The following is a 24,890-nucleotide window of genomic DNA, read 5'->3' as shown; positions in this document are numbered from 1 at the left end:
GTCCATGTAGGATAGAGATGACAGATTATCTAAGTGAAAGGGAATGGAGGTTGGTCCACGTATACGCCACGATGACAGAATCATACAATGAAGGGCGTAGTCTGTTGTCAGTGTTCATAACCAGACAGAAAAACTAGTGTTCATATCGAAAACCACGTGAGCACACACGGTGTGTACAAGCATCAACACCTGTGCTTGCATGTTCGGGAAACGTTAGCCTATAAGGCCAACTACGATTAACATTTCTGGCTTTATTTTATCCTCCGGGCTTCGTTAACAACTGTCAGAATTGCTGAGCCTTCACATCAATCTTTGGAAGCTTCTGCTTGCGTGATTTGAAAATATCGTTCGAAATTTTGTTCTGAGTATCTAAGAGGAAATATAACAGTTTTTTATTTGGTTGTATTTTCGCCTGTCAGGATTACTCTTCTTGGCGTCTTCTGGAGAATCTGCTTTGTGGGTCACATCACCATTTTGAAAGAATAAGGAATATTTTAGTGGAAGTTTTCTGGTGGAGCGAATACTTTTTATTTAAGATGTCTTTCTTTTCATATTTCTGCTAATATCTGTAGTCTTTGATAACTTCCAATTACACCAATTCAACTATTCACCCAACTTCTGCGATTTCTTGTCTTCTTCCTAGTTTTCGTTTGCTCAATTTCTTTTCTTTATAGTGCCCTCGAGCCCTTGGAAATAGGAACCTAGTAATCAAGAATACGCTTTTTGTAGCAGCGCTTTGGCAAAAATAGAAAATCAACCAGATTGATTATCAGCCTTATTCACCAGATATGATCCCAATAATTTTTTAAACCATTTTCTAAACGAAAAAAAGCATACTTCCCAGCATTCGAAATGTTCAAAGTGCTAAAGGTATTCTGAGTTATTTTAAAGGACAAACATTTTCATCGGTAGCAGCATCGTTGGTTAATATAAATAGGTACACAAGGGGAATTGTGTAGCCTAGCTAGCTATATTTAGTCTAACCTTGTGTATGAATGCTGTTGCTCGCTCGCCGCCCTATAAATTCACCAGGGTGATTACGCTTATCAGTCGAGGTTCATTACTTGTTAAATCCATTCCGCTCTTCTGCCTCCACTTGTCAATTATAATTAACTGATTCCAAATCTGCAGTTAAATATCGAATAGTTCCTCTCAATTTTTCAGAAATGAATATAAGTAGACGGATAAAAAACAAATAGAAAAATGTACACTAGAGGATATGCCAATGTTTGGATAAAAATTTCATTTAAGTATCCTGAAAGGCATCTATGGGATTAAGTGGAATTCTGAAGTGTTGTTGTTGGGTTTTTGGAGCATCAGCGACTAAGGTTATATTTGCTCCATGTAAACTGCATGGATTCTGAGATCGATTTTTTTTTCTGGTCGAAAAACCCAAGTTTTTGGGAGAAAAAATTATGCTACCCTAGCCTGAGACCGACTAACTCGGCCACGTCGTGAAAATGACCATAAAAATTTCTCACATTATTGAAGAGATTCGAACTCAAGGGTTTTCCACCCAGTGTGGAGAGGACGGCAATTATACCAACTGTGCTAGCCCTGACGAAAGAAGATTTGACATCTTCAGAAAGTGAAGATGTCAAAGTTTAAATATAAATATAAATATAAAGAAAGTTTAAATATAAATTCTGTTAGAGGTATTCGCTCTATGAAATATAACTATTTAAAGATGGAAATACAGAAGTAATCCATAGATCAACAATACATACGAGATATATCAGACACCTGCAATGGATCTAGGAGGAGGAGGAGGAGGGCGTTTTCTTCCCTCGAACAAAGACTGAATTTTCTGCCTTTCAAGGCAGTCTTCGTTTTTGGGAATAATCAAGAACAGAGCGAATATATTAATTTCACTACCAAATATGATAAATACATATCATATATTCTATTATTTTCTGTTCTTTCACATTCATCGAACAAAGTACATTCACCCCAAAGCAAAAAATGATATTACTAGTTTTATTTGTACATTTAAAAATAAAGCGAAACATCAGAGTTCTCCTGATTCTCCTTCTGAGGTTTAGAGTAATTTTAATTATTAAAAATATGGTTTTATTGATTGCACAAATTGCCTTATTACTTTTTATAATTTATAATCCTTCCAGCGGGATTGCTTTATGCAAAAATGACAAAGAATACACCAAACATCCCAAACAAAAAAGTTGTCTGCTTAAAGAGTTCGTTAATTTTGTGATTGCTTCAAAGATTTGAAGCAACGTACTGTGTGTTTAACTACATTTCCCTGTTTTTATATTTGTTGCCTAAAAGGAAATAATTTAAGCATTTTTAAACGAAAATGCACGTGTCTTAAAATCTTAAGACAATGTAGAACAAAGAACCATTTCTAAATTTAAGCAAATTTTAAATTGAAGAAATAACACAATTAATGAATTAATAATGAAATAAGAAAAATGTTATAAAAATCTGTGTTGTTAATATTATCTGTTTTGTATAATTAAGCCATACAATTAAAAAAATTATCGCAATTTCTAAGCACTCAAATAAAAATTAAGTTTAAATTTATTAAGATTTTATCAACTAAGATGAACTAGACTAAAATGGGTGGGCCGCATGATTCGACATGGTGGATTGCTTCTGGATGCAATGGAGTGGAGGGAAAACGCCCTAAGGGTAAACCAAAAGAGGCCTTCATCGAGACGTTGCTGGATAAAGCAGGACTTCAAAACTTTGAGGAAGTTAAAACAAACGGCACAGGAGAGACAAAGATGGCGACAGCTCATCAGAGGAACTGATCACCAGTCACAAGACTGAATTACTGATGATAATGAAGATTTTTTCAAATTTTTAAGCAATCTATAATCAAAACAATAAATGTATATAATGGACATAGTGTGTTTGTTAGGCGGTTCCTGTGGTTCCCACAAATTTTCGTTAACTACTCTGTGATGGTGCACAACTTTGCAAAGCCAGTCGGTATGGGTAGTGTGGGTTAGCGAGTAGTTTGTTGTTTACGTTGTTCGACTAGTCAGTTGGTTACCGGGAGGTACGATTACCAGGAAAGGACCGTCCCGCATTGGTCTACGGCACGGCAAGCGGACCAGAGACAGTAAAAAAACACCTGTCAGGCTGCCTGCACTCTTGCAATAGCGAGAGTGAAGGAAACCAACAGAAGAGAGCATTTTACAGAAAAGATGAAGACAGGGAAGGCATATGGAGGCAGCGACGCGGGAGGTACCTCCAAGTTGAAAACAGAGGAGAGGAAAATTAGTGCAAGATGGGGTTGTCCCTAGAGAAGGGCGTGGGTTGGGGAAGGAAAGAGAAAAGTGCAGAAGTGCGAGTAGAAGTTCTGCCTGCTGCGAGGAGTCATCTGGGGTATCGGTTGAATTTGACTGTGGAAGAGTTGATTCAATGATGCTGGAGACATGTCTGATGGAATGATAAGGATGATGCAGCAGAGCAGAGGAGACATTGACCGTCAGAAGGGGGCGTCCAATCGCACCAGGGTATTCCTGGTTAGATGGAAGAAGTGAGTATGATGGTGCTTTCAGATCAGTGCAGTCATTCCTAACAGGAGGATGTCCATTTGGATGTTCATTCAGTTCCGGTTGTGGTTGGCGTTGAGGGAAGAACAGGTACAATGGTAGAACATAGCGGTTTCAGAAACATCTGGTCTGGATGTCTATGTTGTGGGATCAGATATGGAGAGATGATACCAACGCCTTTTGAAGCATACCTGCTAAAAACTAAAAACGCTTCTTTTGATTTTAACTGTTTGCTTTCAGGACTGATGTGGTTAAATTTAGAACCCGTAAGGATTGATTACGTAGGTCCAGGTAGATGTCACACGAGTGCATTACGTGGTGCCAGTTCTCCGCATTCACAGTGGCCATCATTTATAAGCTTAAAAGTCCTGAAGTCGCTTTTTGAATGACCCCTGTCCTGTCAAAAGAAAGTTAGTATGTACATTAGAGAAGAACCAGTCAAATCGTTGTTTGTTGAGGTGGGAGACATTAGGTAGTAATAGCTTGGTAGCACTGCCCTTGGTGGAGTCATCCCCACGGAATTCCAGAGGGAGACAAGTTCCTGCCAAGTACATCGGAGTTCTTGTTTTGGATCTGCATCGACAAGAGTTTTTTTTTTTTTTTTAATACAGAGGAATTCAGCTTTTGTTCTTTCTGATAGCATAGGAAAGCCCGATGAAGGCCGCTTCGAGGTCAAGGGGGGATAGAGCCTGTCAATACTTGTAGTGCCGCTGTTGATATCGTTCTACATGCCCAAGTCATTTTTAATAACATAAAATGTTGTATCTATAGGATTAGATTCCTAGTGCTGATGATAGACGAATGATGGAATTCCAGCACCTATGTTGTGATCGGTACAAAGACAGCTGAATAAAGAAGGTGAAGTGCACGTTCGTTAAGACCCCAGTCTTTGCGGGTGAAGCGAGAAAGCATACTGATGTAATTTTTGGCTTCTCTTTAATGTGCTTTAGACGTGACATGAAAGATCTGTGATCATATAGGTCGCTTGTCCTTTATAACGAATAGTTGGTGATCTGTTGATGTCAAAACGTCCTTTAAGAAGTATTATTTCTTTATCCTGTAGAGATTTCCAACCCATTCTCAGCCCAAACCGATAGAGCATTCAGGACGGTGTTGGCTCTGGTCTCAATAGCCACACGAGTAGGGCTCTCCACACCGATAACCAGGTTATCTGCATATGAGAGCTGTGTGGTATGTGTGAATCTTAAATCTAAGCAAAAACTGTCCTGTACATGTAACTCACAATATTACTCAAAGCTAATTGGATTAAAATTCTTAATATCTTACGCCTCCTTAGAATTCGTCATCATCTGAAGAAGAGGGGCGCCCACAGTTTCGGAACTCAATATAACAGAAAGTTTTCTTATGTTAAAATAATTGATAGACTCCACTATTATATCACGTGATAGATGAAGCAATTTATTATCGAAATGATGCAATTTTAAAGGAACTGAACGCCACAAACTATTTATGGCTACGTTCCGGAAACGCGTTGTTTCCCTTCTTCAGTTTTCGTTTCCAGCCTTCCCCAACCGACCAAGGGACTCCACACCCGGATCACGTTAGCGGGCCTGAAGACGGGAAACAGTAAATTCCTGAAACGTAGCCAAATAAATAGTTTAAATGTTTGGCATTGAGGTATTTCAGTTCCTTTCCTCTCCCAAGTACTAGAAAGATTTCTATTACAGCTTTTTTCCCTTCTCGTTATCATAATTCAGATAATAATAATAACAGAATAACAGGTCACAAAACTGAAACTAGTTTAAAAAAAAAGTGCACAAAAACAAAAAAAAACAATGGATTAATTCATTACATATACAAGAAATTGAGACGTACAAAACTATGTCCCTTTGGAATTATACATCAGTACATTTTTGACTTCGATTCTTTTCATCTATTGCTTGCTTTCAGTTTAATCAAAAGACAAATCCCAGAGCATTACAAAACCACTATAGATGGACTGCGATGTACGATTTTGATAGAAAGACAAAAGTCCCTACGCCTTAAATTGCGTTTTCCTTTCCCGTTATCAAAATTCTAATAATAACAGTTACAGCTTAATTCAGTAATAACAGTTTTAGCTAATAAGAACGCCTAGATTTTGGAGAGTGCACTACCACGCCCAATATAAAGCTAAACGTTATGTTAGAAAACCAATTCATCTTTCGAAATGCAATGTTGGGAGGAGATCCAGATAATTAATACTTCAGAACTGCAGATGGTGTCAATAATCCCTTATCATAATTAGTCAAAGATTTTGATTAGCACGACATCTTCATTGCAAATGAATGGCGCACATTAACTGGGGAAGAATAACAACTTCGGGGCAATCCTAAATTGGTTAAAGCATTCAGTAATTTATTTCGATTCCTGTAATGAAATTTCCTTACAAGAAGTACTTTGGGCACCACTTGCATTCGAAAGAAATTTCCAGCTTTAATTTACTCCACGAAACTGCAAAATCTGACTTCTTGAAAGAAACTTTATCGGAGAGGATCAGAAGTAAACTGTCTTCTACAATTCGCACGTGAGTTCGTGCTGCGATTCTTGATAATAATAATAATAGAATAGAAACAGCGACTAAGCCATACTGCTCCATGTATATTGTCTGTAAACTGCATGTGTTCTGAGGTCGATTTTCTGTTTACTGGACGAAAAATCCAAATTTCTTGGAGAAAAAACCATGCTACCCTCGCCTGAAACTGACTAACTCAGCCACGTTGTGAAAAAGGCCCATGAATTCCTCACGTCATCGACGAGACTGGAACTCAAGTTCTTTCCACCCGGTGTGGGGAGGATGGCGATTCTACCAACTGTGCTACCCACTAGGGCATAAAAGAACGTTGAATATTTTGTAAGCAAGTCGATCGAACTTTTTTTTTTCCCGGCATCCATCAAAGTTCTCCAGTGTCCAAATGTATCAAGTTACTCCAACTTTTAATACGAATATGAGTACACTTAACTCTGACTGTGGCGGATTTTATTAAGAAGTTGCATCTCTCTCTCTCACATACACACAAGAAGTTTGCAAATCAGCTCATTAGGTTATAAGTACTCTCTATGACAGAGCATGAAGAGGGAACCGTAGACGCTTATGAAGGTCGAATCCAAGACTACTCTAGAATTCAACTGTCTTCGGTTTCCAATAATGATGTACTTTGAAAATGGATTGCAAAATAATTACGTGCTTCGTGTGTTTCTCATGATCAGTTTATGCAGCGTGTTAAGAATTAAGTAACCAAAATAACTTGTGTATTAACACACCTGGTGACCACTAAAATATGAATGACTGCTCCCCACTCCACAAACGTGGTAGGCTGACTTCAGCCTATCAGACAATGAGTCTTTCCGGTGATAATGTTACCACTTTAATTTTTGTCGACTTCTATAACATAAAAGACTATTTTTATATTAAAAAATGTTTCACTCTCGCCAAAACGGACCTGTAGTAGGTTACTTTGGAGCTGTTGTTGCTAGCTAATGGCAAGACAGGCAATGATCAACAGTGAAGTTGTGGTAAACGAAAACATGGATCCACCGAGTGAGAAATGAGTATAACACGTTAGGGCATGTCAATACGGCAGTGAAATAAGGCGACACCTCAGGATAAAATGTGCCAGGCAGTGCAGATTCATTTACTACAAGGTCCTTAACCGTTCGGAGTTTAAAGACAGACGTCAACGTCGGCACTTTCACCTTACCCCACATTACTAACAACTCCGCTTTACATTGTTCTGGAAACTTCATTGTCGGACAGTCAACAACTAGGAGGGGAAGATAAGCTAATCTGATAAATCACTTGCCTTTTGCACTATGTCGACTGGAACATCATGTATGGAAAAACTAATTGCGGTCAATACGCCCAATGTTTGTGGCCCATTGTGGCTGGTGATGGTGTGGATTATCGTACAACTTGTTTGTACGATGTACAGTCGAACTGCTTTTTGGATCTTTCTGTCTTCTGATACTAGTGGAACAACTATCAGTGTTTCAGTCAATGTAGTTCATCGATGTACCAATAATCTTCAACAGAATATGTTACCGAGCCAAATCATGCAGGTATGGGTTGGAGCATTCGAAAGACTTCATCTTCTTCCCTTGCTTACCATCCCCCAGTATTTCTCACTGTGCATCTGTGGGAAGGTTAAACAAACTGTGCAATGTCAGGATGCAACATCAGCTACTATGATAATGCAGTAGCGCGAGATTTCGAAAACCATCTGCATTCCAAGCCTTTATCAGTGACCGAAGAGGCCAAACACCTTATCAGTCAATATTTCAGAAATGAACCACTATCTGAAATATGGATTTTATATTAAGCTCCAGTTTCGGAGCTTAACATAAAATCTAAAGCAGATCTTAATTCCTCAGTACTGAAAACAAGAAATTTTGGAATATTCAAGTGCGTACCGGATCACAACTTCAAGACAGTCAACATTACTGCAGTCATTGGAGAACAAAAAGTAATGTAACCGAGAATGAATCAACCGCAGCATAATGGGGTACGCGCATATCCGTACAATTTCAAATGGTACATCGTGAAATGAGCTGTTTTCGAAACTATTGGATGAGAAAGTCAAGGTTTAAAGAACAATACCGCACATTTTAATTGATTGGCGTTTTTAGTATACTTTCCAAGTAGAAGGAAGTCTTCTGTTCAAATGAGAAACTGCGTCTGTTAAAGAAATAACCCATCCACCTAACATACAGCTAAAACCAAGAAAACGCATTGATCGGTCTTTCCTTTCTTGTTATTAAAGTTGTCTAGTTTCTTGTTTGAGTTTTTATCTTCCACATGGTTTACCCACACTGTCTTTATTCTTCTCTTACCTTCTTTATTTCTCCCAGAAGAGACAGGTAACCTCATTTTACGTTACTTCCACTCTTCTTAGACACGCAGCTTCTCTGAGTTAATTTTTTTTCTTTCTAAGGACGCAAGCAATTTCTTGCCATTTGCTACTTATCCTTTGCTAAACAGTTTATGAAAAACTATACCGTGTAGAGTTTATCTATGCAGAGCCAAACAAGCATTCGTGTTTATGCGCAATAACGTCCAAACACAATTCTATGTTCTCTACTCAAATGCTTTTCCGAAAAAGTACCTTCTTTACAAATCTTTCACTTTAATGGCAGCTTCTGGTTTATTTTCCCTTCTTCAACAGCAACAACGAGGATTTCTTTCTCATTTTTCTTCGAACTCCATCGATATTTAAATAACAAGCTAGTTTAAACATAAAACTCCTTCGCAAAGGCCCTAGTTGAAAGACATTAGATAAAATAGGCTTTCCAGGGTATACTTTCAGAGCGTAATAAATTATCAAAGTTTGACGCAAATTTTGGAATTAAGTACTTACTGTAATTACTATTAAGACATAGCGGGCAACGGTGTCTTGATGATAAACAGACTTAGCTTCTTAACAAAGAAAAATGGGCAAAGTTACTTGAAGAGATAGAGCTCTCTTCAGAAGATTCTCAATTGGTAACAATGTAAAATGAAATCATTTAACTACCATGAATTTATTGGGTGGTTTTGACCTAAATAAATAAGCGTTGTGTAGTGCACAGCATAAGAAGTTTGTAAAAAAAAGTAACGTTTTTCATTAATGGTTCTACGCCATTGCTCTTAGCAAACAAGTGTCGTCGACCATTAATCCATTTATTGAAAAGAAATCTCAATTTGTTTAATCTTTAAAATCTTTATAATGCTAATATTTTCTTCCCACGGCGACAAGTTAATGTCATCTGTCAACCATGCACTTCCCCTGAGTCCATACCAAGAGAAAAATAAGAGAGAAATCAGTCTATTCGACAAGGTACTCCATAATGTTGTTCGATGATCATTTTGAAACTTGTTTATGCCATTTAAACTCTATGAAAGATTAATTCCACTGTTCAGAAATCTTTATAAGTTGCGCTGCTCAGTTCATCTCATTATTAGTAACAATTTAATCGAATTGAAATTTCCTTATTTCAACTACAACAAGCAAATAAATTCTGGTTTCTGCATTGTTCCTCTATCTTTTGAATTTTCATTCCATATTAAGATTTTTATCTGCAGATGAACTGCTGAGAATTTTTCTGTTTCAGCTGCTTTTTAAAGATATAGGGCCTAAGCCTCCTATTTGATTACTTTCGTTTTCTCTTGTTCAGTCTAAAACGAAGCCACTGACACGAGTTTAAAGTTGCAGATTAGTCCTGAAATATTGTTTAACTTGTACAGACTGACTCAGTTATTCACTAGATGGTACAAAGAAACTGACTGGTGAGGAAAACTGCTTCCTACTAAGCATTTCTATGCACGCACTGGCATTTTAAATTTACTTAGAGAAATTCATAAATCTTTTAGTGCTGTTATATATCAGAAAGAATGTTTTAATGGATTACGCTTTCTTTTTAATTTATTACTTTGGTTTTCTATCGGTGGTAATTTGATCAAGTACATTTCGGAAAAGAGTTTTTCGCCTTCTCCTAATTATCGTAAGTGTTTACTAAGAAATTTCAACTGTTCTTCTCCAAATATTATTACAATACACAGATAAGATATCGTATTTGTAAAAAAAAGTACTTGTACTTGCTTTTAAATATTGTAAAAAAAGAAGGGATGTTTCTTTGCAAACTGAATTTAATTCCTTTGAATTTCGACACACAAAGCGAAAGTAGTCCTCAGTTATTACAGAAAGAAAAGACACAAGATAATTTTTTTCTCTTATCTTGAAATGAACTTTTCTCACAAGTCTGACCTTTTTTTCATATCCACGAACGTAGCTCGACACTTTCTTTAATCCCTTTCTGTTTTTCAGGCATATTTTATTTCTTTTCTTGTCTGTCACCGTTGTTCTGAAAAACTCCCCACAAATAACTTAATTTGCATAAAATAAAATACGTTTCTTTTCGACTCCTTGTTCTCGTGACTTGTAACCTCATGAACGATTCTTTCCTCTGCGCCAAAACGATCTTGAGTAATAGTGATACCAATAAGTTCATGTAGGAGAAAAGGCCCTTTCTTCTGCACGCAATTAAATTTTATATAAAATTTTAAGACATGCTGGCCTATATTATCTTTAAAAGTGTACTCTTGGTTTCATTATATTTTTTTAGCTTTTTTGCAATCCTCTCAGATTTTCCTTTCATCTTAGACTTTTCGTTTTCCTAATGATGTTTATTAGTACACTGAATGTAAAAAAAATGCTGATTATTTATGTCCTGGTCTTCCAAGAGAATTCTGTACTGAAAGTATTCCCAAAAATGTCAACTAAATATCTACCAGATCGAGAAGAAAGCACAACATGTTGTTGAACTATTCCAGTACTTAAATCGTGGTACAGGTCATCGTACGTCGAGAACTCTATCATTAAAGTATTTTTATACTGTCTGCTTCTCTGTCGAGCGTCTTAATACAATTATCCCAAAAGGCATACTCGCAATAAATCTTCCTTATTTATATTGTAGACAAATGGGGGGAAAAAAACCTAGCGTTACTTCCTCGACAGCTATATTAATGGAAAAATATGACGTGTTGTTTTTACTCGTGTATTTTTCTGAATTCATTTTCTGATGAGCTTAAGCTGTTACCTAATGAATGGAAATAGCCGTGCTTATGTTCTAGAAGAGGCTTTAATATATTGCTAACAAGAACGGTTAGGCCAGGCTACCAACCATTCGTTAAACCACCAAAGTTACAGTCGGTGATAAAGCAACATGTATTTTCTGATTGGCCGTAATTAGAGAAGCCTTTCTCGGTTGCGCGTGCGCAAATATGGATGCTCCTCACCGTCCAGTACCTTCCTCCGTGCGTAGGCCTGACAAAGATTAAAAAGCCTTTACAAACGTTTCGCGTTTGCAAGCTCTGGGGTCTCAGCAGACGAACCACCAGAAACAGACGACAACTAGAAAAGGCGCACGCGCTAGTTTGCGTTTGTCGTCTCCACCCAAGGCCGAAGCAAACCAGCTACTTGCATCGATCTCTCTCTCTTTCTCTCCTCACCTTCCAACTCTACCTTGCTGGGACCTGTTGTCGGATAGACCACCTACAAAACTGGCGCTCCTCAGGCCGAATATGTTGCTCCGGACCACACACATCCATGTCATCATGTTTGTCCTATTCGGACTAGCAAAGGGAGCGTACTTGCTAGATTTCTCTCGAGTTTTCCACCATAATCTGGCGAACGTCAAAAGAGAAGGTGAGTTTTCTTTATTTTTAAGTTAAGTTAATGCATTAGTAGATCTCGGTCAATTCCAAGCTATCTTTTATTTTCCCCTGTAAAGGTGTTTCTCCCGTCTTCCTATAGTTTACTGCAGGGAAGATACGCTTCCCAAATGTTATACAGCCACCTGTAGCTTTCTAATCTACAGGTGAATAAAAAAAAATTAAAAATGAAATTTTGAAGGGCCAAAAAGTATTTAGTTGGGTGAATAATTAAGGGATTCTCAACCATGATTTTCTAAGTTTCTGGACCTTCTTTCTACAATAACTGAAAGAAGGAATAAAAATACTAAAAGATAATTAATGGTTACTGTAAAAGGGATTATAATTAGCTATCTATTAAACGTCTTATTTTCAATATTAAGGTGTATTCAAATGGCACGAACCTACATTTAAATATCCGAAATATAACTAGTTTTTGGATGTTTAAGCATACATGGAATTTGCGTGTATAGCAAAGAAACAAGCAAAGAAGTAACTGGCCTTTCTTTGACTTCTTCGAGGAGAAAACGTCATGAAAGATTATGCGTTAGAAATGGTTACGTTGACTTAAATTATTATTTCAGTGAGGTAGATATTAAAATGGATAAATGCGGTGCATGGTAAGCAACTGCTAAATATATACAGCATGTTAATTTTGACTATTCGCTTGTTTAAATCTGGCATTTGTCGTTCACCCATTCCGAGATTGATAAGGAGGCTTCGAACTTCTCTAGACTAAGAAAAGATTACGTATATTTCTATTCTGTTTATTTTGTTTCTATTAAAAAGTAGAAACTGTGTTAATGTTTTAAGTGTGTTTATGGTCTTCGTTACATGTTGAAACTTATAATCAGATTCTAGAATTCCAAAATTAGACTTGCTGCGGTGGCACATTAAATTCATAAGTGTTTGCAAGATTTGGGAAAAAATTCTCGGGGACTCAACTCGCAGTAGTACAGGAATGAAATACACAAAGAAAAAATATTATCGGCAGCCTTCAATTAGAACACTAGACATAATTGCAGCTATCACTATTGCAGCGCATCAAAGTCCTAAGATCTCCAAGAAAATTTATAGAAGAGACAAGCGCTAGAAGAGCAACCGTCAGCAGAATTACTGGCAAACTACTAACAAACATCTTTCAATCAAAATGGCTGCCCTCCATTTCATGCGCGATGTGGTTCATTTCGATTTGAATGTCCAAATCGACGAGTACATGGGCTGAAGAATTTAGAATGCTCTTTCGCTTTTCCAGCTAAGTAGATCTTGTGAAATTATATTTTCTACTGGCGATTTAGGTATTTAAATTTTAAAATTCTTGGATCTGAATTTTATAATTAGGACCACGTTTTATAATTAGAATAAAATAACTGAGAAATCCGCATTTTTGAAACTCCGCATCCTGAAAATTCGTATAAAAGTTATTCTAGACTAAACATATCCCTTTGAAATGCATTAACATCTTGGTTTTGCAGTAGCGAATCAAGAGCCCATCATTAACAAAGTAAATCTCTCATCTCTTCTCTCGACGTGGGGTTCCGCGTATCTCATAATGTCTTGTTTGGAAGCTTCAGGAAGGAGCAATCCGTTATCTTAAGAGTGACTTATCTGTCTTATTTTTCTTCGGAGAAAAGCTTACTTTGAAAGCTTCTCACATGACTGTAAATCTCATACATTCCTGAACATAAAACACTAAGACATTTAGATGTCTGACCGAATAAATTTTGCGAATGTTTTAAACATTACAGGAAGCAACCAAATTCAGTTTAATCAGAGATATTAGTTTTATCCTTTTTTCATAATAATTAACGACTGACTGATTTTTATTAAAAAGTATTCATATATTTTCCTACCTCCCAATTCAAAAAAAATATATCTCCAAAATAGTAAAGAACCCCTAGTTGCGCTTAGAACTTATATCTACCAAAATATATTGTGTATCTGAACATAAAAGCTTCATCCTGTTCTAACACATATCTCAAATATCTATTTCATCCAATAAATTTAAGTTTTCGGTCCAACCCATCATATGAAATACCTTGGAAATCAAGGTTAAAAGAGATCTTTCTTGAATGATGTTTTATGAGCTGTTTCATCCTAAATGTTAAAGTCCCTGTAGTTTAAAGGAGTTGGTGTTTTCTTTCTTTTCCTCGTATACAAAAAATAAATAGTCCCTTCGTATTTTGGGTAACAGCGCAAATATACGAGACGTTTATAGCGATGGAAGTTTTGGAAATATAACATGAGCATTTCTAATAAATGTTTCTCCCATGTGATTTAACGGGTGGATTCTTTAGAAGTTTTGACAATAATTTCTGTTAATACACTAGGAAACTGACTGTAAAGTTTTTTGTTTCCTGTGCCAAACCAAGAAGAATTTCTGGTGATCTAAAGATTTATGGGCAGGGAGGAATACTGTTCGTGGTTTCTTGTCCACTAGAAGTCAGCAAAAGATGCCAACTCTGTGGTATCCGTTTGAATGAAAACGTTTCTTTCGTGGGTGGATTAGTTAAAAGAAGATTCAGAATTTATTTTTGGTTGGTATTGTCATGAAAAGTTAGAAGCATATTATACGGGTGACCTATAAAAGCTGAAATTTGTATTTTAAGTTCTCAGAGAACCTGTTATTACATTTTAATGAATATGTTCCAAGAGAAATAAAAAATCAAAATACATAAGTATTATTATAACATGACTTAAGGAAAATCTTCATCATATAAAGAAAGCGATGAAGATTTTCAAACTGATGGAGATTTTTGTTAAGTTCATTTTTAACGAGGAAACACTGTTGGGTTTGGTTCTACTGATTTTTTATTTTAATTCTTGAAATTAATGTTTTAAACATTATATATGGCAACTGTGTCTAAACTCAAGCAATGCCACAATTTAGGCTTGTCATATTACCATCTCATCATCATGATCATAGCATAAATATCATTACTACATCCGTAGTGTTATACATACTTGGTTTCGAAGATAACGAACAGTTATGTCAGTACAGAAGAACCTGTTAAAAAATAATATCGTTTATATATTTTTATCACGATAGTAATTTGCTTTAATCTGTTTTTCGTATATCTACTTGATCCATGGTTTCAGTGTTCGTTAATAGACAAAAAAGTCCATTAGTTTATAACATTTGATTACATCTATATAAAGAAATTTTAATGTGCTCAGGTTCATGTAAATATCTCCCTTGGTGCTAATTCTGATGGGAACTTAATATCTTTTCCTATTTATGGAGTAGTCAGCGACTCAAAGCAGAATGCTTGTTCTAGAAGGAGACTTGAGTAGGAGTTCAGGTATCAATCCTACTCAACTAATCTTCGATAACTTAATAGTAAAATGTAATATCATAGAAACGTGGTACTTCGGAATGAATGAAAGAAATACTACAACTCATCATATATTTCACTTTTCATGATATTCGCTACATTCATTTATGGAAATTTCTATGTCTGCCATCCTCGTCCTATAAATTAATTTATAGGACGAGGCATGAAGGCGCATTTATTTTGGACACAGTCACCTATCAACACTGAAGCACTCATCCCAACGGTTCGCAAGCAATCATTGCTCTGTCGTCAAATTCTGCGACATCCGCATTTAACTATGTTTCTACCCATTGCTGAATTTGTTCTCTTGATAGATTTTTTTAAAAAAGCCAAACTAGATGGAAGTTCAGACAAGCGAATAGGCAGAGTACAGTATTGCATATTGCAATGTTATTCGATAGAAGCGGCGCTCCTTGAGTTATATCTTAGATGCGATGGTTGGGCCATATAGCTCTCAGTTTCTGATGAATCACTTCGAATTATATGGACAAATACTTTATTGAAATAGCATCGTAAAAAAGTATTTATTCATAATCATTAAAGTATTCAGCAATAAGTTGTAGAGGGGTCCTAGTCACTAAAGTAATTAGGCAAGACCCTGGATGTTCCCAGGACCCTGGATATGGTGGTAAATCTGTTCAAGGTTTATCTGGTAAAGTGGAAAATAATATAATTTTTTAAATAAATTATCGGACTAGCAAAGTAACAATAGGACAATTTTGTTAAAAATCCAAATTTTTAAGACTTAGAATACTGAGTATTGCGGCAGGAGCTTATTTTAAGATTAGGACGTTGAAATTCGTGGTAATTATGGTGTCCTATGAAATCGCCAAGCTGTATTTCCGTCCTAAAATGGCAGATTCGTTGACGCTCCATAGTTGCCCATGCCACAGTAGCCTGGCAGCCTATTTCACAAGAAACAGGTACGCGTCGAACAGACTGAATGTTAAATTATCTCTTGGGAAATCAATGTTTTGACGTGAGCTTTTATCCCCACATATGCATACGAAGTGGACTTTCATGAAGCATTAAACAACCTTGAATCCAAACAGGTACAAGAAAACAAGTCGCCACGGACTTCATTTTTCAGAATACTAAATTTTCCTCCTCATACTATATCTTGCAAATATGATGCCAGCGTGTCAAGCGCTTCCGTTTCCGGAAACTCCCGAAATAACATGTTAATGACGACTACAAAAAGCTTTTTCAAATTACTGCCAAACTTCCCAGCACCCTCACGTCAATTTCCTTCCCCTCAGCTGGCTAATAACAACGAATTACGGGAAACAAATAATGGTTGTTAAACTGCATTTTGCACGCTACTAAATCGAGTTCTGGGGTCCGTAATAAAAGTACACGAACAGCTGTGTAACCGGTACAGAGTTCGCTTAAATCATGCAGTATTAGAAAACAATTTCGTGAGCTTTCCTTCTTCGCAACCCCCTCTTCCAATGCCTACACATCGCTTCAATTTTGCTGCGCTCTCTTCGTTAAATACGAGCATTGTACCATCCTCTTCACTTCCGATTTGCACATTTCGAACTCTGCTGAATTGGAAGCCACGATGTAGAGGAGTGGAATTGTTCAACGTGTCGCTCACTTTCTCGATCAAATTGGTTTTTCAATTGCGGTTACCTTGTCAGACTAATCTTTCTCTCGAAATGCATTGTAAATTCTAATTAAAGTATAATTTAGCATGTTTGAACTCCAACATTGCAAAACATTGGCGTTGTGAACCGCAAGTTTCTCAAATAAAATGAATATGATTACAGCGAAGCTGTAACTTTTCTGATCTTTCAATTACTGATCTATAGTGGGGGGGGGAGGACTCACTGCTGTGTTGTCTCTTTTTGTCTCGCGTACAACGCAATTAAATTAACACGTCAGAATTAAACTCCCCAAAACCGGACAATGCGTGACTGAAAACGATAAGTACTCTTATTTGCGTTTGAATCATTACAGTTCATTAGTTATCCGTGGCATTATGTTATTATTATTATAACACAATGTACGCTTTATGCTGTAATAGCGTGCATTATGTTCTTAGCGAACGGGGCATTTTAGAAATTCAGTTTAAGAAGTGTGGGGGACATAAGAACGCATCTTCAAACTTGAAGGACTTTTTAATGAATGAAAATAATGCTTTAGTGGATAAAGAAGTAGTTATAGATACAATGGAAATACAGTAAATCCAAAGCAGTTTAAAATAAACAAATTACAGAGCCTATTTTCAAGTTTATAATCGTTTTTGGCAAAACTTTGAAGTGATCACTTTAAAGTCACTGCTATCGAATGATAGCAGTGACTTCGACGATGTTTCAGACAGGTACTGCTTATGTCCTCTTGGATTTCGAAATAGTCTACTGGTACTTTTGTAATAACGCTTAATATGGAGTATATTTATACCCGGTTTCCTTTATTAATATTATATATACAACAATGTTTGATAAATACAGAAGTTTTTGTATACGCATTATTAATTTTAACACAATAGTAATTTGGTTTATTCTTTTTTCTTTGTGCCCTTAAAAAAAACAGCCTATGTATGGTCTGAGGAAGGGTTCCGGCAAGGTTCTCAAAACGTTCCTTAATGTATAGTGACCCTTAGTAATAGCTAAATAAACTATCTCAATATTCACGTGGTATAAGAGTGGTCATTACAGAAATCTAAACATCCAGAGTTTCAATTTGAACACTCATAAATAAGTATTAGTTGCTGTAGAGTAGTCATTTTGTTCCGATTGGCAGAAAATCACTGGAAACAATTTCTAACATTAAATGGGGAGAAAAGTTTCCTTCATTTAGGATATTTTCGTTAATATTGAGCTCTGATTAAGACCTAATATCTTGCTTCTTAGCCATCCGCATGGCTGAACAACTGTCAATTACATGGACTATGAAGGCGTATTACTACTCCTTCATAAAAAAAGCAGATCCACAAACTACGTATATTCAAAGTTTAGGTTTATAAATGTGAAAGAAGTTAAACATATTTTAGTGACTTCACCGTCAATGTTATTATTAATGAATTTGAATGGCAGCACAATCTTCAAATTGTATACGACTTACTACTATACGGAGCTGAACACACAGGGATGTTATGGTATACCAATTAAATTTCTTTTTAATTATAACTCCATAAGAAATATTTCTTTAAAAGCAGACCACATTTTTAAGCACTGAGTAATTTCGTTATTAAAGAGCTGGCCTGAAAAGCTCACGAAGGAATAGTTCACGTTGGACACAAAAGTTGTCTGTCCAACGTGTCTAGTATCAAGTTTCGAGACAATAGGATTCCCATAATGTTTTTTATATGATGTCGAAGGAATAGTTCAAGAATTGTAATCTGATTACATTCAGCGTTACTCATTGACAACAACACGGGCTACTGGATTCAATTTATCATTGAAACCAGTGAGAAAACCCCCAACCAATTGGACGAGAAAATTATGTGCTACTTTTGCTTCCCATCAAACTGTTTTCCACTCCCATTGTCATACACACCCCTCCCCCCTCCTTTTCACTTCCCTTCTCCGCAAATACGAAATGGGTCGGAGAAAGACTTAATGGCAAATCGTCACGCATCACACACGAGTCACTTGACGTATATACATAATCGACTGAAAGATTAGGATATAGCATGTTACTGACCCCACTGACGTCATCATGAATGGATGACGCCATTGCCGACACCAGAAATGACTCACGAAAGAAATACAACTGTCTGGTCACCTGTACGTTGAATGTTGACAATAGGAGGGGATGTAATGACCTGCTTTGATCATTTCCTTCCTAGTAGTATCATCACAACTAGGATAATTTCAATAAAAATCTTAAAACGAATTGAAATATTCGAATTCAAAATATTTGATTTAATTATTTAAAATAAATACAGCACGGGTAACCCTCTTATAACACGGTAGTTAGGTTCCTATAAAATGTCGTGTTGTGCGAAACCGTGTTATATGGGACTAAGAAAAAAGTACAAAAAGGGGGGTTACGTTCCAAAAGCTAACAAAAATATACAATTTCGTTAACAAAACTCAATAATCTGGTTTTGTTTGCTTTTGCTTGATAAATCTTTGTGAATTTCATCGTATGGAACTAAGCATTTTTGAAGCTCCCTTTTGAACTTCGGGCTCCTTTCATTCAAGAATCTGCATTCAGAAAATAAGATTTAATTGCTCGGCTAACTGTATGCCTTCCCTTATGCCTTTTAGTGTAAAATTTGGTAATTTACAATTTTCATCTGCGCTATCATCCTCTTAACTGAATTGGTTTCCCTCCGATGCGGCCATTTCCATCATTTCCGCTTCGTCAGCCTCTTTTTCTACCAGAAATTCTTGAATGTCTTCAGTAATCATATCTCTTTTTTATTTTTTTAGGAGCATCGGCGACTAAGGCCATATTGCTCTGCGTATATTGTCTATAAATTGCGTGTGTCCTGAGGTCGATTTTCTGTTTTGATGGACGAAAAACCTGAGTTTCCGGGAGAAAAACCTGAGTTTCCGAGAGAAAAAACCATACTACCCTCGCTTGAGCCCGACTAATTAAGCCACGTTGTGAAAAACACCAATAAAAATTATTCCCGTCATCGACAGAACTCGAACTCAGGTCTTTTCCACCCGGTGTGGGGAGGAGGGCGATTCTATCAACTGTGGTCATATCAATCACTAGTCATATCATCAAAACCTTCCCCACCTACTGACGTAGCAAGTTCTACTATCACACCGATTCTGTTTTCTGCCAGTTCGACTACATTTCCTGAATGAACTAACTCTGGCCATACATTTTACCACAAGCATTTAACGTTGACTGTTTTACTTCTTTCAGCAATAAAGCTATGATTTTGATACAGTCCAAAATTGAGGTACGTTTCGATGTCTCCATTACTTCAATAGATTCGGAATCATTTTTTTCCAAAATCCATTGTAACGATTTTATGATGTAATGAGTTTTAAAGGTGGATTTAATGCCCTGATCTAATGGCTGAATGAAAGAAGTTGCATTAACCTAGTACAACTGTGGTTTAGATGACTTAAATCTTGGTATATTTAATTATTTCATCGTGCTTTGCATTCAAAATATGTTTTATTTTTAATACTTTAATAACTAGCTCGATCAAAAATAAATAATCTTTCCTTAAGAAATTTTACAAAGTTGTTTCCGGTTCAAAATATCAATTTTCCCTGGAGGCCACGTATGTAATTGCCTTTAATACATTTGCACTTTCGCTTTCATTAAACCTCAATCAAAAAGGGCATCCCTGGTCGAAAGACTCGTGATTTTCTTGTTTTCCTTAGAGAATTACGTCCCCTTGTATCTACTTGTATCTATTGATCACGCAGAGCGTCTGTGAGAACAAATGGGAGGAAAGGTGATTCGGCGAGACATTTAATGGAGCGGACCTGTGTCTCACGGTACAGGTTGTGTACCATAATGGTCAGTAGCTCTCTAATGCTTCACCCTTCACCTAACGTCCATTAGGACACGTTTGACCTTTCCTCTTCTCGAGAATTGGCAAGGGTGTCTCTGTGAACCGGTTAGATTACAGCAAGTCGTTGAATCAACCGTAATATTTTCCGATGGGACTTTGTCTCGGGTTTCGTAACTTAAGTGTTCTTCTAAGCTACCTTGCGAAACCTTTGCCATTGTAATGCCTGAATATGGGAACTGGAACGGAAAAATTTGCCAAGACAAATTTACCAGGTGCAAAACCAGTCCTCTGAGTAGTTTTATGTTGTGCTGTTATTCGACGTAACTTCCTTGAAGAACAAAGTCAGTAAAGGAAAGTAGAACGCTACTGAAATAATTGGAAACCTTTGACAAAAATCCAATTGCAAACACCTTTTCGTATTTTCAGAAAGTGACTTGTTAAATCCAAATAACAGGTTCTTGTTTACAGAATTCCAAACTTTCGTTGTGTGTTAAAAGCTAATTTACAGCCGCGTCAATAGAAATTGCGATGAAAGATAAAGAAATTAAATTTACTTTCAGAATCCGTGCGCAAATTGCAACACAAAGATTTTCAGAGTGCATCAATCAAGAAAATACGTTGCCTTCGTTCATCTTATAATAGCGAACCAAGGAAGTAAACACAACTCCAGAAAAGTCGAATTTACAAGCCATCTACGATATATGACATTCTGTCTGTTTAGTCTCAGGATTTTTGTGATAGAGGACCAAGGTCCCAAATGACCATTGAATATGAAGAAAACTGTTTTCTTGGAATTTCTTACAATTTTCCAAATACTCTAATGAGGGCTGGAAAGAAAAGTACAACCGACGTTGGTTTTCCCTTAGAACAGTTGTTTACTGGCAGTCTCTCCTTGATATAAATTCTCTCCATGACCCGGTTTTTTTACTGCGTATACCAAAGTAAAATTGCTTTTGTGGATGATGTTATCATAATTAGATAAAGAAAACGTGGGGATCCTTTACGTTGTGACTGTAGCAGAATGGGCTTCCAGTGAAAAGTGGGGTGTCCAAGAATAAATCTGATATTTCGGATTTTCAAAAATAGAATTCTTAATAAACAATATGCTCTTAGAATTGTGGATTATTTTGTTGTATAATTAATTATATAATAATTAATTTGATAAATATTTAAAGACAAAGACCGTATAAAAATTAAGAACGTATTTACTTTTGTTTTAAAATTTAAAAAATCGTTTTGCGTATTGAAATTATTGTTCCTCATAATTTGAAATTAAGATCACACCGTACCATGTCAGAATCATAATTCTTTTATGAAAGATTAAATTCCGTTAAAGTATTAACACTGAGAATGTCTTAGGCATGTGTACCTTATCGGTTTACAAATAAAAATGGAGTTGGTTTTAACACTTCCGATTTAACTACAGTTTATTATTTCTTATGACATATGTGTTAATAGAAATAGTAACTTGTTTAGGATGGGACTTTTAATCCAGTTATACTAAAAGAATCTATGCAAAGAATCTTCGCCACAGATTCTTAATTTAACATTTCGCTTTGAAATTTAAATTTTAAATGAAATTTCCGGTTAAATTTCGACTTTCGGGTTGGAAATGATACTTTTACTCAGTATGGGTTATTGGTGACCATAACACGCACATCTTCTTTGATTGAAAGGAATAGAAGATCGATCTCAAAAGATAAGATTCTTGCATAACTAATTGGGAAGATCTCTGACGTATATCGTTGATCTAGTTGTAAATGCATTGGGTCACGAAAATGAGTAGTTAATTAGTTACTAGTCAGGAATAACTTCAAAAGGTTCACACAAAGATTCCATCCACTGTAATCTATAGTTTAGTAAACTATGTGCAAATGAACTCGTGAATACTGTAATTGAAAACTACGCTTGGAGGAGCTCTTGTTTCCTTATTCCACTTTTCATTTTATTTCTATATGCTTCAATAACCAACGATTATTGAATTTCGATGGCTTTGTACATTTATACAACAAAAGATCTTGCGGTGTCTATTGGGCGGCGATTGAAAGAAAGCAGGTACGCTTTATCTTCGATTAAAGCAGCTTTCTGTTGATAGAAAAGGGGAAAAAAAGTTACTTTATTTATGTGCACAACATTAAGTTTCGGCTTCTGTACTAAATCGGTGGACAGTTTTTTTTCTAAATAAAAAACAGAATCTTTCTTTCTTTAAAGAAATAAAGTAACTCGAAGGGTATTTCATTTATACTGATGAGCTCAAAGATCAAAAACGGAAAAAAAATACAGTATTTATACATTTCGATGCAGCCTTGTATACAAGGAGTTCCAATTAGTCTTGGTCGAGGGCTGCATGGTTTCCTCCCCATTCTGGAAAACTGTATTTTTCATCAGGAAAACAGCAACCAGACCATGAAATTTACAGACGCAAAATACCTAATAGCCTTGGCATAACTTTAAAACAACAACCAAGTATTAAAAGTCAAAGAGAAAAGAATGCAAATCTGAGCGCGTTAAGAACACATTTTAAGCAGGGAATCGTTTATGTCAAAGGTTATATTCCAGGAAGAATTTCTAAACAGAAAATCAAACTGAATGAAACTTGAATGCAGGCATGTCGATTAAAAATATTAAGGAAATTCTCCTCTCTGAAGTTTCTTTTAGCACACACTTGTCAAAGGAATGCGAACATTTGTATTAAGACACTCACAGACAGAAGAAATGCAAATAAATACAAAGAAAACTGACTGCATAGGCTGTTCGACTGCAATAATCTGAAGCCAGAATGAGGAAAACAAGTGATCTATTAGACTTTTAAAAAGGTATTTTCATGGGTGCACGATTAGCAAGAGCCACGATTAAAGAAACGAAGAGTTTGAAATGAATGCTTTTGATTTCTCAAAAGTATTCATCTTAATTTTTTTGATGACTGGAAAAAAAAGCTGTCTTCGACAAATCAAACGGGTAAATGTGGCAGAAAAACAATGCTTCAAAAGCGAAGCCGCCATACTCTAAGGAGGACATCCGGTGTGCAGAAAATAACATCCGAATTTAACCAAGCCCGGAACTACGGAGGAAATTGAAGAAATTGAGTATTAGCAGTCGTATTCCTATTCGGAAGTTACTTGTTTCAGAGAAAAACAGAAATATTCACTTGCAGTGGTGTCGAGAACGTCCGAATCGGATAGTACAACAAGGAAGAAAGTCACGTTGTCGAGCGAATCACAATACACTTTGTTTTGCACTGATGGTAGGCAGAGAGTGTGTGGCGAGAACCTCACAAAACCATGAACCCTGCTTGCCTTATTATGATAACCCAAATATATGGAGATGGTATCATGGTATGGAGAATGTTTTGTTAGCACGGTCTTGGTCCGTTGATATCGATGAAAGGTCGAATATCATCCAGGGAGTACCTGAATTTTGTATCAGATCTACTGCAACCTGCAATGTTACACTTTTATCCCAAAGGTGATAGCCACTTTATGGATGACAATGCAACAGCGCATCGTGCAAGAATAGTTTGGAGAACGTGACACGGATTTACACCCACTTTCCTGGGCCCCTACATTAACCTGATCTTAATCCTATTGAGATAGTGTCGGATATACTGGAGAGAGCTATTCGGCAATGAAGTTCTCTTCCTCAACGTCTTCAGTTATGCGATATTTTGCTGGAAGAATGGTTAATTTGACCAAACGTGCTAAAACACCTTACAGGATCCGTTAATTTCCATTTACTTATGTAACGCTTTATAATAAAACATGTTCAAACTCGAAGTTATTCAATATTCAGTTCGAACACTCCGTGTTTATTTTCAACCTTATTTACAAAATGAAAATTCGTCTGGACATCATTTATTGGTTTCAAGTTTACGCTGATAAACAGTTATTAGAAGTGCTACTTATTATCACACCACCGAAAACAGTTTTGCACTGCTTTTGATAAACCGGTATGGAAACATTTTCTGAAGACTAAACTTGAGTATTATTATAAAAGACACGCTCTGTCAATATTGAAATAAAAGTGTTTGCAAGTTTTAAAACGCTAGAAAGAGAATTACTAATGTATGCAACAACGAGAGAGAGAGAGAGAGCTTCCTGGAGAAAATGTTCCGTTAGACTGGATGTGCAGTGGGAAATGTGCCAAGATTAACAAGTGGTTGAATCTGTTGTTTCTCTGCCAAATATGGTCAATAATCATTACTATGTCTGGTTCCTTGACTGCCAATTTATCTCAATGAACCCCCCCTGCTGGCGCCAGACTCAGCAGTACTTGAAGAGTAATCATTAACAAGACGTTGCTGCATTCGCATTTATATCACGAATGTGGACTACATTCTTGTGCATTAGCTAACAAGAATAAATAAATCCCGAGAAATGCGTTTTAAAACATCAAATCTAGAAAGGGCATTACTA

The 24,890-nt window shown here is 36.4% G+C and overlaps 1 protein-coding gene across 2 annotated transcripts in view; it reads left to right on the top strand.

The window, feature by feature from the left end:
* Window positions 1-11,326: 11,326 nt before the first annotated feature.
* LOC150084738 (IDLSRF-like peptide) overlaps window positions 11,327-24,890 on the top strand; it is a 167,569-nt gene continuing 154,005 nt past the window's right edge. The window contains exon 1 of one of the 2 annotated variants that reach the window (XM_090376582.1): window positions 11,327-11,701. In XM_090376582.1, coding sequence (XP_090232708.1) covers window positions 11,578-11,701 — 124 coding nt within the window. In that variant the 5' untranslated portion in view covers window positions 11,327-11,577. The remainder of the gene's footprint in view (window positions 11,702-24,890) is intronic. The other variant, XM_090376581.1, reaches the window with a different exon arrangement.

This window comes from Mastigoproctus giganteus, chromosome 6 (genome assembly GCF_048544385.1).
Source record: "Mastigoproctus giganteus isolate SK-2022 chromosome 6, ASM4854438v1, whole genome shotgun sequence".
In the NCBI taxonomy this organism is placed as follows: Eukaryota; Metazoa; Arthropoda; class Arachnida; order Uropygi; family Thelyphonidae; genus Mastigoproctus; species Mastigoproctus giganteus.
The sequence above is the reverse complement of the archived record's forward strand: the minus strand, read 5'-3'. Positions and strand labels throughout refer to the sequence as shown.